The 22922-nt window shown below is 35.0% G+C and overlaps 1 protein-coding gene across 12 annotated transcripts in view; it reads left to right on the top strand.

The window, feature by feature from the left end:
* Positions 1-22922, top strand: part of CHD9 (chromodomain helicase DNA binding protein 9) — a 257680-nt gene that overhangs the window by 201537 nt on the left and 33221 nt on the right. For all 12 annotated transcript variants that reach the window (XM_043982156.1, XM_043982163.1, XM_043982161.1 and 9 more), the window contains 9 exons: positions 1483-1593; positions 3915-4111; positions 4583-4782; positions 6665-6824; positions 7314-7403; positions 9085-9188; positions 17345-17462; positions 20995-21052; positions 22830-22872. In XM_043982156.1, the coding sequence (XP_043838091.1) occupies positions 1483-1593; positions 3915-4111; positions 4583-4782; positions 6665-6824; positions 7314-7403; positions 9085-9188; positions 17345-17462; positions 20995-21052; positions 22830-22872 (1081 nt within the window). The remainder of the gene's footprint in view (positions 1-1482; positions 1594-3914; positions 4112-4582; positions 4783-6664; positions 6825-7313; positions 7404-9084; positions 9189-17344; positions 17463-20994; positions 21053-22829; positions 22873-22922) is intronic.

Below are 22922 nucleotides of genomic sequence, written 5' to 3'. Positions count from 1 at the left end.
TGGTCAAATTTAAAACATTCATTATATTCTGGTGAGTTTTCATGATTTCCGGATGTCTATTTTAACACAATGATGATGTCATTTTAGCTATGCTTTATATTTTCAACTAGTATGGCTTTACTGCATAAATTAGAATTATAATATATAACATTCAGAGTTTTATCTTCATTTTTTAAATGCCAAATAGCATTTTTGCATAGTCCTGTATTACTGTAAATTTCTTTTCCAATTCTCTTAAATAGCATGTATTTATTAAGTGCTTACTATGAAGACAGCACTGTTATAGTCACTGGAAATAGCTTGAAAGTTCATTAAAGCCTATTTGATCAAAATGTATGTTTCCCCTATTTCAGTTTCATGGATGTTTCTACTAGTAACGTGCATAGTTTTCCAAACACCCCTTTACTAAAAATGATAGTTGCAACAAATAGTTCCTTAATAGCACTATCTCATAAGACCACTAAAAGAATAGACTTATTAACTTTAGCAAAAAGTATTATGTACACAAGTTTGGATTTCAGCAAAAGGCTTTATTGCTTCTTATGCTTATGATTTCATTCATCCTAGCTTCCTAAATGTAGAACATGCTTAAATTCCATTAAGAAAAAGAATTGTCTTTTTATAAAATAAAAAAGTCTTATCATCTTTAAATTCTATACATAATAATTAGGCATTATGAAGATGGACTGCAAATTTAAAACATTCTCCTTTGAAGATCATCTTATGGGAATAATCTCTTAACAAGATTGCCATCGGAGTTGGAGTATTTTCTGGCACTTTTTTGTTTCAGTGTTCTAAATGAAAGCAGACTGTCGCTTTCTTGCAACTTTGACTGTCACACGTATAAAACACTTCAACTGTTCTATGCCTTAGATTACTTGTTCTTACATTAAGAAAAGGTATAAATTATAAGAGAAATGACTATACTAGTCTATGTATTCTTGTACTAACCAAAATTCTATCCTACTGAGAGAATAAATACAGTGATAGTTTTCATTTTCATATTATCCAACATTTTACTTTTTTTTTTTACAAAGTTTGCCTTAAAGTGTTGTGAAAACAAAGTAGTGGTTTTCAATTATGACTGATGGTTGTAGTGTGTGAGGGAACTGAGCTGTTTCTTTTTAATTCTTTTTGTTCCCTTCAGCAGTTAGTATTTTGAGTAAAGTACCCTGGATGGATCTCTACCTCATGCTTACCCGAGAAGAGATGTGCTCTTTGCTTACAAAGAGCTTAGAAACTACCCATTAGTAAAATTGCCTAAATTGGTGAGAAACCCACTACCCTAAGCAGAATTTATATGTTGTCCAACATACTTCATGAGAAATATTTTAATAAGCAAATGGATATACACAGAACCCAGGTCCTCAGTAGTGGTGGACTTTGGTGTCCAAAATAAACCTGAGGAGATTTTGTTTAAATATATCTTGGAAAAGTTTCCTGTCAGTATTGATAGTTAAGAGCTATCATTGTGTGTTTCAGGCAAGTTTTGTGGCTTCTGGAAACCGGACTGATATTTCTTTAGATGATCCCAACTTCTGGCAGAAATGGGCAAAGAAAGCAGAAATTGATATAGATGCCATCAGTGGCAGAGTAAGTATTCTCTTCCCTCCAAAATGTTCCTCTTCAAAGAGTACAGTGCCTTGAGATGATTCATTTTTTGGCTATTTCAGTCAATCTTTAGATAAATATTATGGAGAATTAATTTCCATTTGCCAAGATTAAGGTCTAGTTTAATACCTCACCATAGTATAGAAATAATCCTGACTTCTCAAAGGGTATGTTAGCAGAGGATAATGTCTAGCAGGTCCTACCTCATAAGCTGGTAAGATTTTTATTATGATGGGGTGGCTAGGTGGCACAGTGGATAAAGCACCGGCCCTGGATTCAGGAGTTCCTGAGTTCAAATCCAGCCTCAGACACTTGACACTTACTAGCTGTGTGACCCTGGGCAAGTCACTTAACCCCATTGCCCCGTTTAAAAAAAAAAATTAAAATACTTTCCTACAGATTTTTATTATGGATTTGGTAGAGGAACAATCGTCTGTTATCCAAGGAATAACTTGGCACACACAAGTGATGTTTTGGGGTGTGGGTTTTTTTTGGTTAGGCAGGGCAGTAACTTATAAAGAATGTTCAATTAAAAAGGCAGTAAGCTTGTCATTGAGGATATAAAAGCAAAGATAGGACAATCTGCTCTCAAAGAGCTTTTATTTTGAAGGGCAATACCAAACAGATAAGTTAAATAAAAGGGAAAAAAGGGAGGGGAAAGCACTAACAACTGGAAGGACATGGGAAAGCTTCACAGAGGAGCTGAGTACCTGACCTAAGTCTTGAACAAAAGATAAGGAGTCTGAGAAATGGGGCAAGAGTGCATTGCAAACATGAATAATGGCATATAGAAATATGCAGAGGTGGGAGATGGTGTATAAAGTGTGGGGGACATCAAGTAGTCTAGTGTGTTTGAATATAGAGAAGTGACATGAAATAAGAATAGAAAGGTAGTAGACCACTGAAGGTTTTGAACAAGGGACATTTCAGACTTGTGCTTTAAAAGGAGAATTATTTGGGCACCTATGTGGAGAGAGGATTGGAGAGGGGAATGCCAATTAGGATACTTTTACTAGTGAGAGATGATCAGGAACTGAACTAGGGTAGTGGCCATATTAGCTGAGACAAAGAAAAGGACAAATGCCATGGAAGTAGAATTAATAGAACTTGTTAGCTGTTTGGAAATGAAGAGGGGGGCAGCTAGATGGCGCAGTAGATAGAGCACCAGCCCTGGAGTCAGGAGAACCTGAGTTCAAATCCAACCTCAGACACTTAACACTTACTAGCTGTGTGATCCTGGGCAAGTCACTTAACCCCAGTTGCCTCACCAAAAAAAGAAGGGGGAGGAGGAGAAGGAGAAGGAGAAGGAGAAGAAGAAATGAAGAGAGATGGGGTAGGAAGAAGAGAATGTGAAGGAAAAAGAGTAGTTCGATATGACTGAGTTTACAACCATCCTCTTAGGCATGATGGAATTTCAGTCTACTTCTATAGTGAAGAAACTATCTCCACTAATAATTTTTCTTTTTAAACTTGAAATACTGAATTAAATAATGGCTGCTGATTGAGTACTTTTAAGTTTAAATTGTGCTTCTCCTAGAGATTGGGATTATATTTTCTGGAATAATGCAAAATGTGGCTCTCATCTTAGAAAGAAATAGCACTAAGACCTAGCATTTCATTACCATACAAGCTCTTCCTAGATTAGGAAACTCCTAACAGTTCTCTGGTCAGCACTTTGTCTGCAATTTAGTCTTACAGAGTTACTTCAAGCACTAAGAAGTTAGGTAACTTGCCCAGAATTACACAGCCAGTATGTGCCAAAGGCAGGCTTGACCTCTGGTTTTCATGGCTTTGAAGCCACCTCTCACTTCACTAAAGACTTCCATCTCATCCAGAAGCTATTTGCTTACTTTTCTCATTATTGTTCTCCTGGAGATAGTTCTTTGTGCTAATGTTGAAACCTTCCATTAATGAAGTTACAAGCAAGTACAGAAGGAGAAATAAAATTAGCCTAGAGAGGTGCTTTTGATTTTTCACTCTTTCCTTCTTGTTTTTACTATTAGAGTCAGGAAAGATAAAGGGGGAAAGAATAGAAATTAACTTGTGGGACTTGAAGATTTCTAGCCATTTTTTATACTTATTCAGCAATTATATGAATGCAGATGAGCTGTATCCAGCTTACAGGTACTGGGTAAGCCCTACCTTTGGTCAAAAATAATTAACATACAATATGAATAATTCAGGAATCCCTAAAATTTAAAGATTTATACAGAAAATATGTTGTTGAAAATCTATTTCTTAAGGAGGAAAAAATACAGGGAACCTCAAGTTCAACCTCAAGTAATGTCTGTTTAATTTTATAGAACAGCTTAGTTATTGACACACCAAGGATTAGAAAACAAACAAGACCTTTTAGTGCCACAAAAGATGAATTGGCCGAATTGTCTGAAGTTGAAAGTGAAGGAGATGATAAGCCCAAACTCCGTAGACCATGTGACCGTTCCAGTGGCTATGGAAGAACAGAATGCTTTCGAGTGGAGAAAAACCTGCTAGTTTATGGGTAAAATATTATTATTTATGTGTATGATTATTATATATTACATGCATTAGTACATTTTATTTTGGGTGCAATCAATAAAATTTGTTTTTACATCTGTGCTTCATTTTATTTGAATATCTGAATGGGGAATAATATTCTTAATGTTATTTGAATATTTACACAAAGTGTAAGTAAAGTAGAACTGTCTAATTCAGGTTGGATCTGATATTTATTCAGTAATTCAGAGTAGAAAATGTATTATTCACATTTTTAAATGGTGCAAAAAATTATATCATAAACCCATGTCAAGAGAAAAAATTTTCCTGGCACGTTATAACTAAATATTGATACTATAAAATGACCAAATATTTGCTTTTGTTTATAATTATAATTATTTGCCTATTGTGTTTTTTTTACAATTTAAGGGTTATTTTTTATTTGTGGGGGTCTTTTCTTAGACTTTAACAATAAATTAATGTGCCTTTGGACTAGGTGGGGTCGATGGAGAGAGATTCTAGCTCATGGCCGATTTAAAAGACAGCTAAATGAACAAGATGTGGAGATCATTTGCCGAGCCCTTTTAGCATATTGCCTTGTTCACTACCGAGGAGATGAGAAGATTAAGGGTTTCATATGGGATCTCATTACCCCTACAGAGGATGGCCAAACAAGAGAATTGCAAAATCATCTGGGTAAAGAACATGCCTTTTAAATATGACAAGCTAAGCCAAACCAGTTTAGAAAATAGCACTCCTATAAATGTGGTTTAATGGGGAAAAAAGTGTAGGAGTTATAGTTACTGAGTATATTTTACATATCACTTAACCACTGTGATCTTAGCTTATTCATACTCATCTCTGTACTTCAATTTCTGTCTTCAAATAAGATAATTAGAAATCGGTCTTTCTAATCACAGGAGTATTAAGAGTTTTGAAATTATTTTGTCAGTTTTATTTTTCAAAGCAGAACATGTTCTTAAACTTTTAACACTAATTTATGTTTATAAACTGTTAAGAAAAATTAAAGTTTATAGTTTTATTTTAATAATCATAATTTCTTCACATTTTGAGAAAATGTAGTGATACGTAAAATTTTATGGTAAAAACCTTAAGTTCTTATGATGCATAGTAAAAAGCAAAACATTTCAACTCATGTATATCAAGATTAGAAAACAGAGTTTCTGTGTTACCTTGAAAACTTGATGAGGAACTCTCATCAAGTTTTCAAATATTAAATAAAGAAGATATTACTATTTTCCCCTGCAGTTACCATATATTTAGACTTAAGAATAGTGCCATGTCTATTCTGTAACTAATTTTGCCTATATTAGATAGTAAGACTTTTGAATACAGAAAATGTGATATTTATTTTGTATTTATAGTATATATAAAGTATTCTCATAGTTCTTAGTGTTGTCATATCAAGGAACCAATGAGCTTTAATAAAGATTAGATGAATGAATGAAAGTGCCATAGTAGATGAATCTCTTGTGATATAACAAGCTTTAGTTGTTGATATAACTTAAAGCTTTCAATTTAAACTTTAAAATATGAACAATAACTTTTTACAGAAAAAAAACTAGTCTAGTAAAATTAACTTATTCATCAGCTAATTATTCAATCTGAGTACCATACCAGCTTTTTTCTTGTCCATTCAGCTGTCTGTGGTACTTCCCTGCTGCCTTGATTTTAGCATCTCTACCAGAATATCTATATTTTATTTATCCAAGATAAATGACCCCATTTATTATGGTTTTGTCTATCCAACTACCCGCCTAGCAATGGTTAGAAGACACATCACCAAAAGTCTGGTTGCCAGGTGATGAATTTTTTTTTCCTTCACAATAATTCTTAAAGACCAGGAACAAAGGTATACAAGGGGTTGTCATATGTATGCATAGAGGGAGCACCCATATTGTTGAAATCATGGATCCCTGACATATTCAATTATATAAATAAGCACCTTAGATCATAAATAGTGCTTCCTTTGAAGCTTCACTGATGATCAATAATAATTAGTAGTTGGTAGCCAGTGATCCTGGTCAGGTTACTTATTATATTACTTTAATTTCTCCATCTAGAAGATGGTGATGTTATTTGCCCTACCTTTCTGGTATAGTAGCTTTATCAAGTGAGTATGTGAAGGCTCTTAAAAAACTTTACATTTCAAAGCTAATGTTAGCTGAGAAGGGAAAAATTCATTTAATGAGACCAGATTGAATTGTCAATAGCTTTTGAGAAAATGAATAACTTTAGTGTATTTGATATTCAACTTGAAGTCCAGATAATTAATAAGTACTATAAAAAATATTTCAAATGTGGGCTTTTACTTAGGTTTATCTGCCCACAGTATTATACTACTTAAAATATGTATCACCTTTATAATTATGAATTTGTATCAGTCTAGAAAATATCAGGCTAAAATCTAAGAACTCTCTTAAGTTCTTGAAGAGCTCTCCACATTCTATACAAACTTCAGATATTATCTTGGAATTTTTAAGTTGAGAAAATACTTCAAATTATGGTATTTCTATAAACTATCATTAACTCCACATTTTTTTCTCATTTTATATAGGGCTGTCAGCTCCTGTCCCCAGGGGACGAAAAGGAAAGAAAGTGAAAACTCAAGCAAGCACATTTGATATCCATAAAGCAGAATGGCTTCGAAAGTATAATCCTGAGCATCTGCTACAAGATGAAGGCTATAAAAAACACATAAAACACCATTGTAATAAGTAAGTAGCATTCTATTCAAACACTTTTTTATAAATCCCATAAAAATCCTAGTCCATAGTGAAGTAGCAGCATGGCTTAGTTAATAATCAGACTTGACCTAAGAATTCTTTTCAAATCTTACCAAGTGCCATCAGGCAAGTCACTGTACCTCGCTATCTCTATTGAAGAGGAGCTTATATTAAGTACCCTTAATTTGTTTTATAATCTTAAAGATTAAATAATTACATTCCTCAACATCATAGAGATATATGGTATGGAGGGGTATTTAATTAAAAGTATATGTTACTGTCACTTAACCCCAATTGCCTAACCAAAAAAAAAACCCAAATGTTACTAGTTATTTTATTCTTAACCTTATAATCAAAAGCGTACAAGGCCTCCTTAATTTTTACATAGATAACTGTTCTTTTAATTATAATAGAACTTTTTAGAAGTATACTTAATGGGAAGCTAGATAGTTTTGATATTTCTGTACTTTTTGTTTTTAGAGTTTTGCTTCGAGTGAGGATGCTGTATTATTTAAAACAAGAAGTCATTGGTAATGAGTTCCAGAAAGTATTTGATGGAGTTGAAGCAAGGTGAATTAAATAAATCTTTCATATTTTTCATTTATGTGGGTAGATGTGATTTTGAAACTTTTCATTTCTTGAAAATAGAAGATGACATGAAAATTTCAACATAAGTGTCTCTTGCTGAAATATATTGCATAAGTTTAGAATTTTATTAAATCACACATTCATCCTAAGGAGCAAAATTCACTATATTTACAGAATTTTTTTCTTGTTATCTTGCCTCTTAGGCCAAGCAACAATAGGCAAGTTTCAACAAAGACTCCTCTAATTAAAATGAAAATAGATTCTAATGTCATCAGTTACAGAATAAATCATTTGAATGGAATTAGTTAAGATAGATACAATCATACAGGTTTATTATCTCCCATAAAAGAACACCTGTCTTTTGAACTGCCCTTACATACAAACTGTCACTTATTTCTTTCTCTTCTCTTCTCTCTCTCTCTCTCTCTCTCTCTCTCTCTCTCTCTCTCTCTCTCTCTCTCTCTCTCTCTCTCTCTCTCTCTCTCTCTTTCTCTCTCTCTCTCTCTCTCCCTCTCTCTCTCTCTCTCTCCCTCTCTCTCTCTCTCTCCCTCTCTCTCTCCCTCTCCCTCTCCCTCTCCCTCTCCCTCTCCCTCTCCCTCTCCCCCTCTCTCTCCCCTCCCTTTCTCTCTCCACCTCCCCTCCCTCTCCCTCTCCTCTGAACAAGATTCCCTAAGCTAACCAACACTGGAAAACATATGATGCTACCATGCATCACTCTAGTGTGCACTGCCCTAGACACAGTAGGCACTTGATAAATATTTGCTGAATTAAATTGAATAAAATTCCCTTTGTATTTTTATTAAGTTTTGCTGCTTTCTTTTGTCTAATCTTTACTCTGCCCAACGACTAATTCATCTTTATTGTGTAACCTTGAACCAAGTCACTTAAACACTAAGCCTCAGTTGCCTTGTCTAGTAAATGAAGATGTTGGACTACATGATTTCAAAGATCTCTTCTGGCTTTAAAGTGATGCTTCTGTTTTCCAGAGGAACATGTCCCTGTTGTTAAGTTTGTTAGTGAGAACAGATTCATTTAACATAAATTTACTCTACCATAAATTTTCTTGCAAGATATCTATTTCTTTCTGGATCAAGGATGGATACCTATATATTATGATGAATGAAGCATCTAGATACCATAATGGATAGAGTGCTGGACTCAGTCAGGAGGTCCTAAATCCAATTTTTCATCTGATACTTACTAGCTGGGTGACCCTTGGCAAATCACTTAACTTCTCTCTTCCAGAGTTTCCTCATTTATAAAATGGGCCTGAGAACAGCTATTTCACAGCATTATTATGAGGGGGTGGGGGTGGATGGGTGGGTGTATAAAGAACTTTGCACACCTTAAAGCACTGTATAAATGTTAGCTATTATTATTGCTTCCAGGATATGTATTATACTCTTAAATAGTGATAGTTTTTTAAAAATAGCACACAAATCAAGAAACATATTAAAATCACATGAGAAATATGGCCTAAGTATGTCACCATTTTAGATCACTATTGAAAAAAACCTTAAATACTTTTCAGGAATTACTTTTCTTTATAGTCAAAATCCAATTATAATACTAACTCTAATCATAGACCTCTGATTGCTACTTAAGCATTTTCTTCTTCTGACTTGTAATCAAGTCTGTTACTCTGTTGATGATTATATTTTAGTGACATTGATGTTTGGGTCCCTGAGCCAGACCATTCTGAAGTCCCTGCTGAGTGGTGGGATCTTGATGCAGATAAATCTCTCCTTATTGGAGTTTTTAAACATGGTAAGTAAAAGGGAAGAGTAGTGTGAGCATTTTCTTTATTTGATGAAATAAAAACAGCCTTTAATATATGTTAGTTCATTTAGAACATTTTATTGATTACAGCTATATAGTTAGAGATATTTACAGAAAACAGTAAACAAACTTTGTTCCTCAACCAGTCTACTACCTCTTATGTTCAATACATAACACTTTCTCTTCTACTCTTATGCTCATATCTCCCAGACCCATATCCTGGGGGAACCTCTTGGTATCTAGGACTCAGGGTGGTACCCTACCCTACAGATCTCTTAAATACATGAAATGTATGTGACTGGTTTACCAAAGAGTTCTGCTTAATTGAGATATATAGATAGATATAGATATAGATATGTATGTGTATACACAAATTTAATAAAACTTTATGCTTAAAGTATATGGATATATAATTTTTACTTGATTAAGATGATTTTGGTCACTTCTATAAAGCATTGAACATTTCAGACTGAGAAACAACAACTACATGTCTAAAGCTTTAGGACTCTGTATTGGCCACGATCAGGATAATAACCCATTAACATTGTATCCCTTCTCTTTGTACTGTCTCCCTTGGTGATCTCATCCTGTCTCCCAAATTTGATTAACTTCCATGCAGATAACTGAGAGTTATTTACATATTCTCCACTCATATCTCCTGATCTGTAGTCCCACATGTCTATTTTTCTACCAAAGGTTTATTCCCCAATGTTTTGACTTTTCAAAATGTAAACACTTTCAAGCAAACTTTGGTCTCTGTGGTAGAATGTGGTAAAATGTTTGTTGTAGTGGAAAGAATTTTGGATTGAAGTCAGGAGACCTATGTTCAAATCCCATCTCTATAAATTCATAATTGTATGACTCAGGGGCAGCTAGATGATGCAGTGGATAAAGCACTGGTCTTGGATTTAGGAGGACCTGAGTTCAAATTCAGCCTCAGACACTTGACACTTACTAGCTGTGTGACCCTGGGCAAGTCACTTAATCCTCATTGCCCCACCAAAAAAAAAAAAAAAAAGATTTTGTTTCACTTTAGGGCAGCTAGGTGGCGCAGTGGATAGAGCACCGGCCCTGGATTCAGGAGGACCTGAGTTAAAATCCAACCTCAGACACTTAACACTTACTAGCTGTGTGACCCTGGGCAAATCACTTAACCCCAAATGCCCTGAAAAAAAAAATAATAATAATAATTGTATGACTCAGGGAAAGTTACAAACCTCCAAGCTTCATTTTTCTCATATGCAAAAGAGGGGTTATAATACAGTCTATATCTCATAATAGTGTGGGGAAAGAGCTTTGTAAATTATAAAGGGTTAAGCTTGAACTAGTCCCCATTTCCTTAGACGGTACCACCATTCTCCAAGGTCTCCAGGTTTAAAATTTCAGCTTTATCTTTAATTTCTGTCTCTCTGTCATCCCTCACATCCAATCAGATCTTAAGTCCTGTTGATTGTATCTGCTCCATCTCTTGAATTTTTCCCTCTTTTTCCACTGTCACCAGTCTAGTTCATCTTTTTGCTACTTCACAAGGCCATTTGGAATGTTTTTTGTCACCCTTAAAGCATTATATAAACACAAAATGTTAATTCTATTCTATCACTTCCCCAGAATATCGTAATAGGTTACATGCCTCTGGGTGTTTACCTCTCTAACCTTTCCTATGGTTTTAGAGTTATCTTGCTAATTCACAATCTTAATTATGTTTCTCCTCTATCTCCTTAATAGGCTGCCACTCAAACCCCCTCACAACCTGACCCCAGCCTTTCCAGTCTTAGATTTCATATCTCCTCATCATGTAATGTATATTCCAAACTATGCTATTCTGCCTGTTCTCACATCTATGCTTTTGTTTGTTTGTTTGTTTGTTTGTTTGTGGGGCAACAGGGGTTAAGTGACTTGCCCAAGGTCTCACAGCTAGTAAGTGTCAAGCTTCTGAGGCTGGATTTGAACTCAGGTCCTCCTGAATCCAGGACCGATGCTTTATCCACTGCACCACCTAGCTGCCCCCCACATCTTCACTTTTGTTCGTCCTTAATAGCTAGAGTTCTGTCCTGCCCAGTTCCACTTCTTGAACACCTTCAAGAATAAACTCAGGTGTTTTCTCTTGCATGAAATTTTTGCTGGTCCATCTCAGCTGAAAATTATTTCTCCCTTCTTAAGTCTTATAACACTCCATACTTCTAGTCTTGTATTCTGTTTTTTAGTGTAGATGTTCTTATCTTTGTCTTATCTACCTTATTAAGTTGCTTGATATTAGGGACTGTTTTTTCATCTTTTTATCCCCACCTTTCAGAATTTTTTTGTTGTTCGTTTGTTTCAGTCATGTCTGATTGTTCATGACCCCATTTGGAGTTTTATTGGCAAAGATAATGGAGTGGTTTGTCACTTCCTTCTCCAACTTATTTTACAGATCAGGAACTGAGGCAGACAGGGTTAAGTGACTTGTCCCGGGTCATGTAGCTAGTAAGTGTCTGAGACCAGATTTGAACTCAGGAAGATGAGTTGTCTTGACTCCAGGCCCAGTACTTGATCCATTGTGCTGCCTAGTTGCCCCATTAGAATTACTTGTATACAAGAATTTCTTTTGTATTTGAATTGATGTTTTCCATGATAAAATTCACCAAATCACAGGATCTCAGATGGAAAGTGTCTTAAATCATCCTAGCCAATTCTGCCTTGAAAAAAAAAATCTATTCTACAACATACCCAAAAAGTACTCATTGAACCATTGCTTAACAACCTTTAACAAGGAGAATTCCACTATCCCCAGAAGCAATTCATTCCACTTTTAAATAGCTCTAATCTTTAGGAAGTCTCTCCTTACACGAAACCTAAATTTGTTTCTTTTCAGCTTTTACCCACTTCTATCCCTATAGTGATCCAAGTCAATTAGAGTATAGGTTCTGCCATTAGAATGGAATCTCCTTGGAGGCAAGGGATGGTTCTCATTTTTGTCTTTGTTGCTCCCAGGCCTAGCCCAGCGTGTGGCATATAGTCAATGGTTAATAAATTCTTACTGAATTGAATCCAACAAGAATGTTTAGTGTTCACATTGCCTTCACTAGGCATAGTGAATATAACAAAATAGAAAGCAGCCCCTGCTTTCAAGAAGTTTACTTTTATTGACAGGGGAAGGATAAGGGAGAGAGAGGGAAAGGTAAAACCTTAAATCTAAGTATATTTGTAATTATTTGAAGTCAGAGATAAAACTAACAAGAATCAGAAAGAATCGGTATGTGAACTGAAGCTGGAAAGAAGCCAGAGATGCCAAGAGGCAAAAGTGAGCCAGGGAGTATGATGCAAAGGCATGGAGATGGGAGCTACAGTGCTCTTAGTTTAAGGCATAGCAAATGACACAGTCTTACTGAAACATACAATTCGTAAAGAGAAATTATATAAAATAAGCCCAGAAAGGCAGGATAGAATCAAATTGTGAAGGACTTTGTGTCAATTTAAGAAATTTATATTTTATTTTAGAGACAAAAAGGAACCCCTGAAGGTTTTGGAACTGTGTGGTGACACGATCAAACTGGTGACCTTTTAATCTCTCCTGTTCTTTTGAATCAAACATACCTTCTAGGGCTATGTTCTAGTCATCGATGTTAAGTTTTCTTCTTTGCTTTAAGAACTCTAGTTTACAGGATAATAGAGCTAGAACTGCACAGAACATCAGTGACCACCTAAACTAACTCCTACATTTTATAGCTGAGGTAAAAACCAAATCCCAAGGGATATTAAGTGATTTCCTCAAGGTCAAGCCATCTGAGGACAGAGTTTTTATTACTGGCTTCTCTCCCTTGCTTTTGTTCCTATAAATTTCTGGGTATTACTGTTGTTTTTCTTATAATTTATTCCTGATGATATCTGGTTTAGTATATATATGTATGTATACATATACGTATACATATATATATATATATATTTTCAATTTAAAGCCCTTTTGATTAGATTTATAAAACACTACACAGTTGAATTCTTTGTAGTTTTTTTTAAATTCTGAACTTAACAATTACCAAATAAAATTAGCATTTCCATATATACAGTATACACATATACAGATAACACATGAAATTGCAAGTCTCTACTGCATACAGCTTGCTTTCCTAAGTATATAATAAGTTCACCTTGTGACTTCCAAAGCCATTCTGGTTGTCTGTCATTCCTGCTGGCCTTCTTCCTCTCCTATACATTTTTTTTAAATGCTTCAATGACCCTGATTTGTTTTCTGGGTTTTTTTTTAACCCTACCCCTAATTCCCTCACTTTAAACCCCATCCCTCAAACTGAAAAAAAGGAAAAAACCCTTCTAACAAATATCCATAATCAAGCAAAACAAATTCCTACATTGACCATGCTTGAAAATACATTTTATTCTGTATCTTGAATCCATCATGTCTTTGTCAGGATATGTGTGTATGTATGCACACATTTACATATACATATACATATATATATATATACACACATACATGCATACATAGCATGCTTCATCAATCTTCAGAAACCATAGCTGATCCTTACATTGATCAGAGATCTTAAATTTTTAAAAGTTGCTTGTCTTTACATTATTGTTTTTACTTTGTAAATTGTTTTGGGTTTGGTCACTTTACATTAGTTCATACGAGTATCCCCAGGTTTCTCTAAAATTTTCACTTTCACCATTTCTTACAGTGCAGTAATATTTCATTACATTCATATAACATAATCTGTTCAATTATTCTCCAATTAATGAGTTCCCCCCTCAGTTTAAAGTTCTTTGTTATAGCAAAAAAGAGATGCTATAAATATTTTTGAATATGTGTCCTTTTCCTTTTTCTTAGGCAAATGGATTTCTTTGGCTAGGAGCCCATCAGCTCTATGTTGAAACCAGGGTACAGAAATCCAAATTCCATTCACACATATCCTTTTCTTCAACTGTTTATTTTCTTTATCTGCCTTTATTTCTAAAGTACTTGTCTCTGATCCACAGCAATGGTGAAAACACCACCTGCCCCCTAAGGTTGTCAGTTTCTTGCCCAATACATCATAATCCTTAGCAGTCCTTTTTTGAACCCTTCTCAGATTATCATTTATACCTACATGAATCACCTTATGGGAGTAGCAGTCATTATGTTTAGTGGGTTTCAGGAAGTTATTTATCATGTCTGGGACAATAGCAGACCTCTCTTTTGTTGTCATCAGTGAGGCAAATACCTGCTTTAGTCCTCCCTCAATAGAATCACCAGCTACCATATTCATCTTTTCCTGACTCTTGCTCTCTCTGCCTGCCTGTATGAGAATCTATAGAATTATTCCTCGAAGGGCAAACACCTGTTTCCTGAGAGGGACCAGCTGCCTTCTCCTGGGATAGAATCTCATGTTCAATAGTACTACTTCCCTTTCTTTTCTGTGTCACATCCATTCACCATCCAACTTCCTGACAGATCAAGAATCCCTTCTGCATTTTTAGATCCCTTTTTTGTTGTTGCATTAAGCTTCTTTTTCCCCTATTTTTAAAAGAAACACCATTCCCCTGATAATCTAGAGCATGAAGTATTCTTCAAGTTCTTTTACTTTCTCTTTAAGGCTTTAAGGAATGGGACTAGCCTGCACTTTGAGTATAGACAAACATTGTACATTCTATGCAAGCCACTGTAAAATATTTCTTGCTCTCCATATTTTCTAGAACATCATCCTCAGTCTTTTATCATTCTTTATACTATCTTTTCACCTTGTCCTATCCCTACCTCATGATTTTCTTAAAGTTGAATTCAGCCAACAAGTATTTAAAGCATTTACTATGTGCTCCATGCTGGGAGTAGAAATATAATTAATGAAAACATTCCCTACTTGTGAGTGCTTATATTCTAATAGAGAAAATATATGCATGCACATACATATGTGTCTTTGCAAACAATTGTGGACATGTATGTATATGTGTATAGAATAAGCATCCAGAGAATAAATAAAAACTAGTTAAAACAAAGTGATTTGAGAGGGAAAGCATTGGAAGTTTGAGGACGAAGAAAAGTTTCACATAGTGACAATATTTGAGCTACATTTTAAAGGAAGAGAGGAATATTATGAGACAGAGAGAGGTGAGGAGGGAATGCATTTCAGGCACGTGGAATTGCCAGAGCAAAGGCAAGAGACATGAGATGTAGTGTCATGTGAAAGGAACAGAAAAAGTCAGGTTTTGCTGGATCACAGTTTGGAAAGGAGACTAATGTCCAGGTAGGCTGAAAAGATTTGATGGAACCAGGTTAAAAAGTTTTTAAAAGCTACACAGAGAAATTTATATTTTATCCTAAACATAAAAGGAAGCCACTGGAATTGAATGGACAGTCACATGACTAGATATGCATTTAAAGAACATTAGTTTTGCATCAATGTTGTAGAGTGAACTGAGGTGGTAAGAGATTGAGGCTGAGAGTCCAGTCAAGACGCTGTTGCAGTACCCTAAACAAGAGGTGATGAGGTCCTGAACTAAGGTGGTAGCTAAATAAATAAAAAGAAGGACTCAGATCTAAGAGAAGTGGGAGTAGAAATAGCAAAACTTGACAGCTATTGGAGTATGTGGGATGAAGGAGAGTGTGATGTCAAGGATAATGCAAAGATTATGAACATGAGAGACTAGATAGATGTTGGTGCCTTTGACAGAAATAAGGAAAGTCTGGAAGGAGCAAGAATATGTGAAAGATAATGAGTTCAAAAAATAAAGAAAATAATTTTAAAAGTGAAAGAAAAAAGATAACGAGTTCAGTTTTGGACATGTTGAGTTTGAGTGGTCTCTAGGACATCCTGTTTGAAATGTCCAATCTGGAATGGTTAGGGAAGACCTGTCATGGGATATTTAGATTGTGTCATCTGCCTAGACATAATACTTAAAGACATGGGAGCTGATGAAGTCAATAAGAAAGAATGTACAGAGAGAAGAGAAGAGGAGAGGGCCTAGAACAGAACTTTGGCAAACACCCACAATTATGTGATGTGATATGAGCCAGCAAAGGAGCTGGAGGGGGCGGGGGGGGGTGTCAGATAGGTCAGAGGCTCTGTTCCTCCTTTATCACTGGAAACTGAAGCAGTGGCTCTTTGCTGGGACCTTCTTAGAGCTGTATTAATGACTTTCCCTGCCCAAATACTTCAGGAAACAATCATCTTGGCTATCTCCCCTTTTGGGAAGCTGATGAGAATTGAAATCTTTGCTTTTATTCCTTCCCTAGAGCCCACAGTAATCTGTATTGCTGACACTTCTTGACTAGGCAGCAACCAGGAGCCAAATCATAGGCTTTATCTCTCCTCTGTGGGCTGTTGTTAGTAGTAATGGCTCTTATCCTGGATTCAGAGATGTTGTGAGTCACGTGGGATCCCAGAATTAAAAGGGACCTTGGAGGCCATTTAGTGCAAACCATACCTGAATAAGAATCCCCACTACAACTTACCCAATAAGTAGTCATCATTTAGTCTTCACCTGAAACCTTAGTGAGAAGAACCCGCTACTCTCTAAGGCAGCCCTTTCCATCAGGGGATGAATCCAGTTTTAAGCAAGCATTTCCTTACATCAAGTTGAAATCTGTTTTTCTGCAGCTTCCACCCATGGCTCCTAATTCTACTCTCTGATGCCAAGCAGAACGAATCTAATTTCCATATTATAGTCCTTCAAATATTTTGACACTGTTTTATCCATTCCTCCCCCCTGCAAATCTGCTTTAAGCTAACATAGTGATTTACTTCAGCTGATAGCATGTTGTTGAATCCCTTCACCCTCCTGGTCTTACCAATATCTTTCCTAATTCATAGATGAACATAATAACTCAAAATGTGTTCTGAACAGGGCAGAATGAGTGAGGCCATTATCTCCTTCATTTTGATCACTGTACCTCACATTGCAGCTTAGAATAACATTAATTTTTTTGGCTGTCTTGTCACATTGTCAACTCATTGAACTTGTGGCCCACTAAAACCCCTATATCTTTTTAATCAGTTCAGCATTAATTACCTTCTGTATACAAAGTACTCTGAAGTATGCTGGCAATACAAAGATTAAAGCAACATAGTCTCTACCCTCAGGGAGCTTGTGATAATCAAATTCAACAAATCATTTTGGTTTACTGTATCTTTAATAAAGAAAAATAATAATAATAACATAATTGCTGGTACTTTCAGGTTATGAAAAGTACAACACAATCAGAGCAGACCCAGCACTGTGTTTCTTGGAACGAGTAGGAAAACCTGATGAGAAAGCAGTTGCTGCTGAACAGAGAGCAAATGATTACATGGATGGGTATGTGCAATTCTTAATTGTGCCATAAGCTTTTAAAAAGCAGAATCTATATTTCTGTATTTCTGTTCAATACCACATAAATATGAAGTGGTGATCTTAAATAATGAACAATGGAGAAATAAGATCCCGAAAATATTTATCAAACTATATTTAAACCAGAGGACTTCTTATTTTACTTTTTAAGTGAGCAGTGTTTAAAAAAAAAAAAAAGATAATGGGTATACCAAATGATCATTGGATTCACAGTTGGTAGACCTGGGTTGGAGAGTTAGTTCTACCTCTTACTAGATATGAAACCTCAGGTAGGTTATTTAAACTTTGAGCCTTGTTTTCCTCATTTGTACAATGGAGAAATTTCACTACCTACCTCACAGAATTTTTGTTAGGATCAGAAGAAATTATTTTTAACCACAATTACCTTTTATTACGTTTGAATAATAGTAATTGTTATCCTCCTTAATCCAAAAGACACTAATTGTGCTACAGTGGTGAGGGAAACATAACAGCCATGTGTGACCAGCAAGTAAAATTCAACCCTGACCTACTTAAACCCACTCTTTGAGCGAGTTCATTTTCTTTCCCTGGAACAAGTAGTTTGAGGCCATAAGAGAAGTATCATAACATGGCGAACGTATGAAAAGGAGGAAGAAAGGATAGGAATGTGAGACTTAGAGGATTGTGAGATATTTTCTTTATTTGCTTTTATAATTATCCTCTTTTCACTGAGAGGAAAAAAGTGAATGACTTTTCTGAAACCAACAATATGACAATTCAAATGACAGTTTTTCACACAGGCAGGGCATGAAACCCTCTTCTGGGTTATGGGGAAAGAGAAGGAGTAGCCTAACCTATTAAGATATTGCCTAATACAACTACTAAATAAATACATCTGATTTAATGAAAAAAAAAAAGTTAAAATCAGATTCAACAAAAGTGAGACTTAAAACAACAAATTTATTCCAACTATGAATGCGGTCAGTGATCATTTAATACAGTATGAGGAAATTATGTCAAATTTGAGTCAGTATATTTCAACTCTCAACACTAACACAATCTGCTACCATCTCTGTTAGTCAGCCTAGACTTATGGAACAGATGACGTGTGTCATTATGCTGCTTGCTATATTTGAACATGAAGGGCATAGACATAAAGCTCAGGAGTCCTCCTAGAGATTAAAGTACCATATCTGTTATATTTCTCAGCATCATTCGTTTTGGCAAGTATAATATAACTTTGTTTCTCCCTAAATTCTAACTTGAAAAATATTAAAATGACTTTAGAATAGTTTTTAAAAGGTCATTTCACATTTTCAGCAATTAAATTTCAATTAAATTTTCTTAAATTTTTATCATCTCATTTTTAAGATGAAATATCTCTTGGTAGTGGATAAATATGTAACTGTTTTGAAGAAAAAAATCCATGAATTCACGCAGACAGTAGAGATAGCTTAAGTAGTAGAAATATAGAAACAGAAAGTCAGAAGCCCAAATCCAAGAAATGTAGACTATTATATTGATCATTAAGATTCACAAGTAGTGCTATTCGTAGAAAGGATAGACAGCTGTGTTTGTTTTTTGTATGAATGTTTTAAATGAAGATAGCATAAAACCTAATAAATGGAAACAACATCTTTAAAGTGTTCATGCAGAATACATCAGCAAGACAAGATAATTTTTCCAGAAAAAAATTGATGCTTTAATTAAGGCAAAACATACTTTGTCAAAAAACCATGTATATAATACCGTGTATATGTATATAACAGAAGGATTGCTTTCATTTTTTAAAGTTGAATACAAAATTGTTAAGTGTGAAAAGTTTCATTTCGTAAAAGAAACTAGGATGCAGCCTGCAGCTACTGAGAAAGTCCAAATGATTTTTGATGAACTATAAGAAAAATAGCTTTGAATGGTTCCATTTGGAAATTGTCCATATGTCTGAAGACCTTTAAAAAATCAGTTGAGAAACTAAAAAAATTTTCTATTTTGCATTTCAATTATATAAAGCAAAAATATGGTTAAATATGCTCATTTAATTACATATGAATGATATGTTAGCAAAACTGGTGTAAGGGAAGGTTTGTTACTTTGCAGACTTATTCATTGCAGTGCCACATCAAAAGAATTTTCAGTTGCATTGCTGGGGGGGGAGGGGGGGAGGTTCTGTGAAATTGTCATGTAGGAAAATTTACTTCAACCTCTCTACTCATGGAGCTCAGTGGCTTCCAGGAAGAAACACAGGACTCCAAGTACTCCAAGTACTAATTTAAATTTCTTATGAAATTTGGACACAATTCATGTTTCACAACCACCTGTAGTATGAAAAATATGAAGGTAGAGCTAACTACAGATTTTCAAGCATAGGGTACTTCAGTATTACAGAAAAGCTCACCTCTTTCTTGTGCTAAAGTACTTGGGTATACTTTGAGATTGCCATTTTTCTTAGTCATAGCAATAAAGATTAAGTAAATTCATTCAAATAACAAAAAATATAGAACTGAAACTTGAGTGAGTCTGGTAAGATCTTTACATTCATACTATGATCAAGAAAAATAAGGTAACTAAATCTATGAATAAATTACAACTAAGGATAATAAATTTACAAAATATTATTTTTGATGTTTCCCAGTATAAAAAATGCCTGCTCTGCAAATTATATGTAAGAAAGTAAAGACCTACTCATTTATCACTTCATCAGTCTACAGAATCGTCTTACTTTAAGACCTAGATATTTTTAAATATAAATGGATATGAAACTCAATTTCCATGGACAAGTATACACTTAGTCTTCCTCTATCTGAACAAAAATATTTAATAGACTTTTTTATGATAATGTGTTAAAACAAGCTTTTTGAACCTAAGCAATCTTCTTATATTTTAACTGTGGCTGAATAAAGAAGTCCCTGATTTATCAAAGTGCTGTAAATTATTAGTATTTAAAAAACAATTACAAATAATGGTATATCCATGTTTTGAGCAATGTCATGATAAAAAACAGGCCTAGTCATTGCATTATGATGATAATAATTATTTTTGTTATAAATATGAAATATCTCTTTGTAATAAATTTGTTATAAATTTGAGCCTTACAGGATTTTTAATGCATTTAATTATATTATTGTATGTTTAAGATGTTTCTGTTTTATAAAATTGTTTATAGTTATTGATTTTATTAAAATATTAGTAAGAAAATCATGTGCAGATTATTTTATGGGGAAAAAAACCTTTTTGTTTAAAGAGAAGGAGAGAGATTGCTGCATAAAGTTTGGAAACTACTGGCCTAAGGAATGGGTGATGATTTGAGCCACCCTCTTTCCTTCTGAGTGTCTTCCTTACTGCTATAGTAGCATTCTTAGTCTCCTTTAGTTGGAGGATGATTTCAGATTCCCTATCTTTTGCCTTTTCTAGTTATGGGATCTATTTCTGTTACAGAAAATGAACCAAATAACTCTTTCATCTAGACTTTTACCATTTGTCCTATCAAAGTGAACCTTGTACATGGAAGTAATTGCAATGCATATTGGTGTGTTAACAGGGATGTGGAAGACCCAGAATATAAACCAGCTCCAGCTATGTTTAAAGATGACTTAGAGGTATGTTTTATGTGATATTTAAAATCTTTGGTTATAGCTTTCTGGGTTTCCATTCAGTGTATGGTTTCTTTTCACATGTAATTATATAGGTTTCCAATTTGTATAATTCTTAGGTTTCAAAGTAGGTAGGTAATCAAGTTCGTTGTAGAAAGTATCTGCTTAAGTTGAAGTTGGGGCATATTAGTCATTGATTAGTAGTAGTAGGCCTCCACCAGTCACAGACGACCATGGATCAGTGCCTTGAAGAGCCACAGGCCACAGTGTGGCTGTGCAGTCCGATATGGGAGCCGCAGCTCCTGAGTGACTTATAACTGGTAACTGCCACATCCCGTGTTGTATCTACCCCATGAGGAGTAGCTAGAGTGTCCTTTCCAGGGTGCTGGCCTGGGCAGATCAATATGGAAAACAAGCTGTTGCCCATGCAGCAGGTTATCCCTCTCCGTGACATTGGTGGATCCAAAGGAGAGGCAGAGCCAATACAGTTTGGCACCAGTGCCGCCACAGGAGTTGCCAGAGGGATGTGATATCCAACATCCAATTGCCTAAGGGACTCCAACTCCCGAAGCCTTTCCCATATATGGGTATAGCCGTAAGGCAGCAGAGGTACAAATTATATAAATAGCATAAAAGCAGCTTCACATTTATTTTTCATTATATTCACTTTTGCATAATAATGTGTAATTTATAAACCAAGTTATAATGATGATTCCTCTTTTATATTTCAATACTTGAGGATTCTGATATTTCCTTAGTGTGGGTGCTGAGTCTACATATACAAATTGCAACCCTAGTCTATGCCTTACTAGATTAGCTTTGGGAGTTGCTCTGGGTTCATCAAGCTGTAGCTATCCTATTAATGATACTCTCCTAACTTTATTAAGCTGGTTACGTAGGTGATCCATACTGATGACTTTTGTTGAATCTGACAGAGTTTATATTCCACCGGTATAGATTTTGGGAACCCAGAGTCACTTCTGTACTATCTTCAGGAGTAACTAGAAGATTTCTTTTTCATGTCATGTCACTTTAAAATTTCTATTTTGACTGATAGTTAAAGAAACTGTGATTAACAAATGTTTTAAAATTAGTCTTCATTTTACATTGACTTTGTCTAGTAAAAATACATAGCTAAGACTCCTCCAGATTTCTTTTTTTTTCTTTTTTGTTTTTGAGAATTCCAACTTAATTAATGTGACTTTTTGTTAGGTACCTGATGAATTTAGTTTGGGATATGCTGAATTTAAGTTCATGGTAGCATATCCAAGCAGAAATGTCCTGTGGAATATTGAAAGACAGACTTAAAACACAGGTATAACTTTAGGCCCTGAGGAAAAGTATTTGGAAGTAATCTGAATTCAAGTAATGAAAGTAGATCAAGTACATGAACTCAACCAATGAGTTTAGAGATAATAGAATGGGGGGCGGGGAGGTGGGGAGGGAGGAGGTCAAGTGTTTGGGGAACTTTCAATTAGGAGACCAGAAAAGAAAGAGGAGCCAGCAAAGGAGACAAGAAATAACCACAGTGCCGAAGGGGGAAAAATCCAGGAATGGATGTCTCAGACATGTTAGTCAGGAGGAGGACTAAGAAAAGGAAATTGAATTTGGCAAAAAAGAGATAGCAAAAGTAAAACTTTGTCCTTTCTAAGTTAACAAAGCAAAGAGCCTCCATTGTTAAAATTACAGTCTTTTCTTCCTTGATGTGTACTTCATTGTTCTGACCTGCTATAATTTTGGACCATCTTATAGCTCTAACTCAAAAAATTTTAATTTTTTAAAGGATGATGTTTCATCACCAGGAGATCTTATAATAGCAGATGGAGGTAAAATACATTTATTTCTTTCATGATTTTTTGTGAATTTCTAGCATCAT

The sequence above is a fragment of the Dromiciops gliroides genome, chromosome 2, assembly GCF_019393635.1.
Source record: "Dromiciops gliroides isolate mDroGli1 chromosome 2, mDroGli1.pri, whole genome shotgun sequence".
Classification (NCBI taxonomy): domain Eukaryota; kingdom Metazoa; phylum Chordata; class Mammalia; order Microbiotheria; family Microbiotheriidae; genus Dromiciops; species Dromiciops gliroides.
This window is presented reverse-complemented; position numbering and strand designations above follow the sequence as displayed.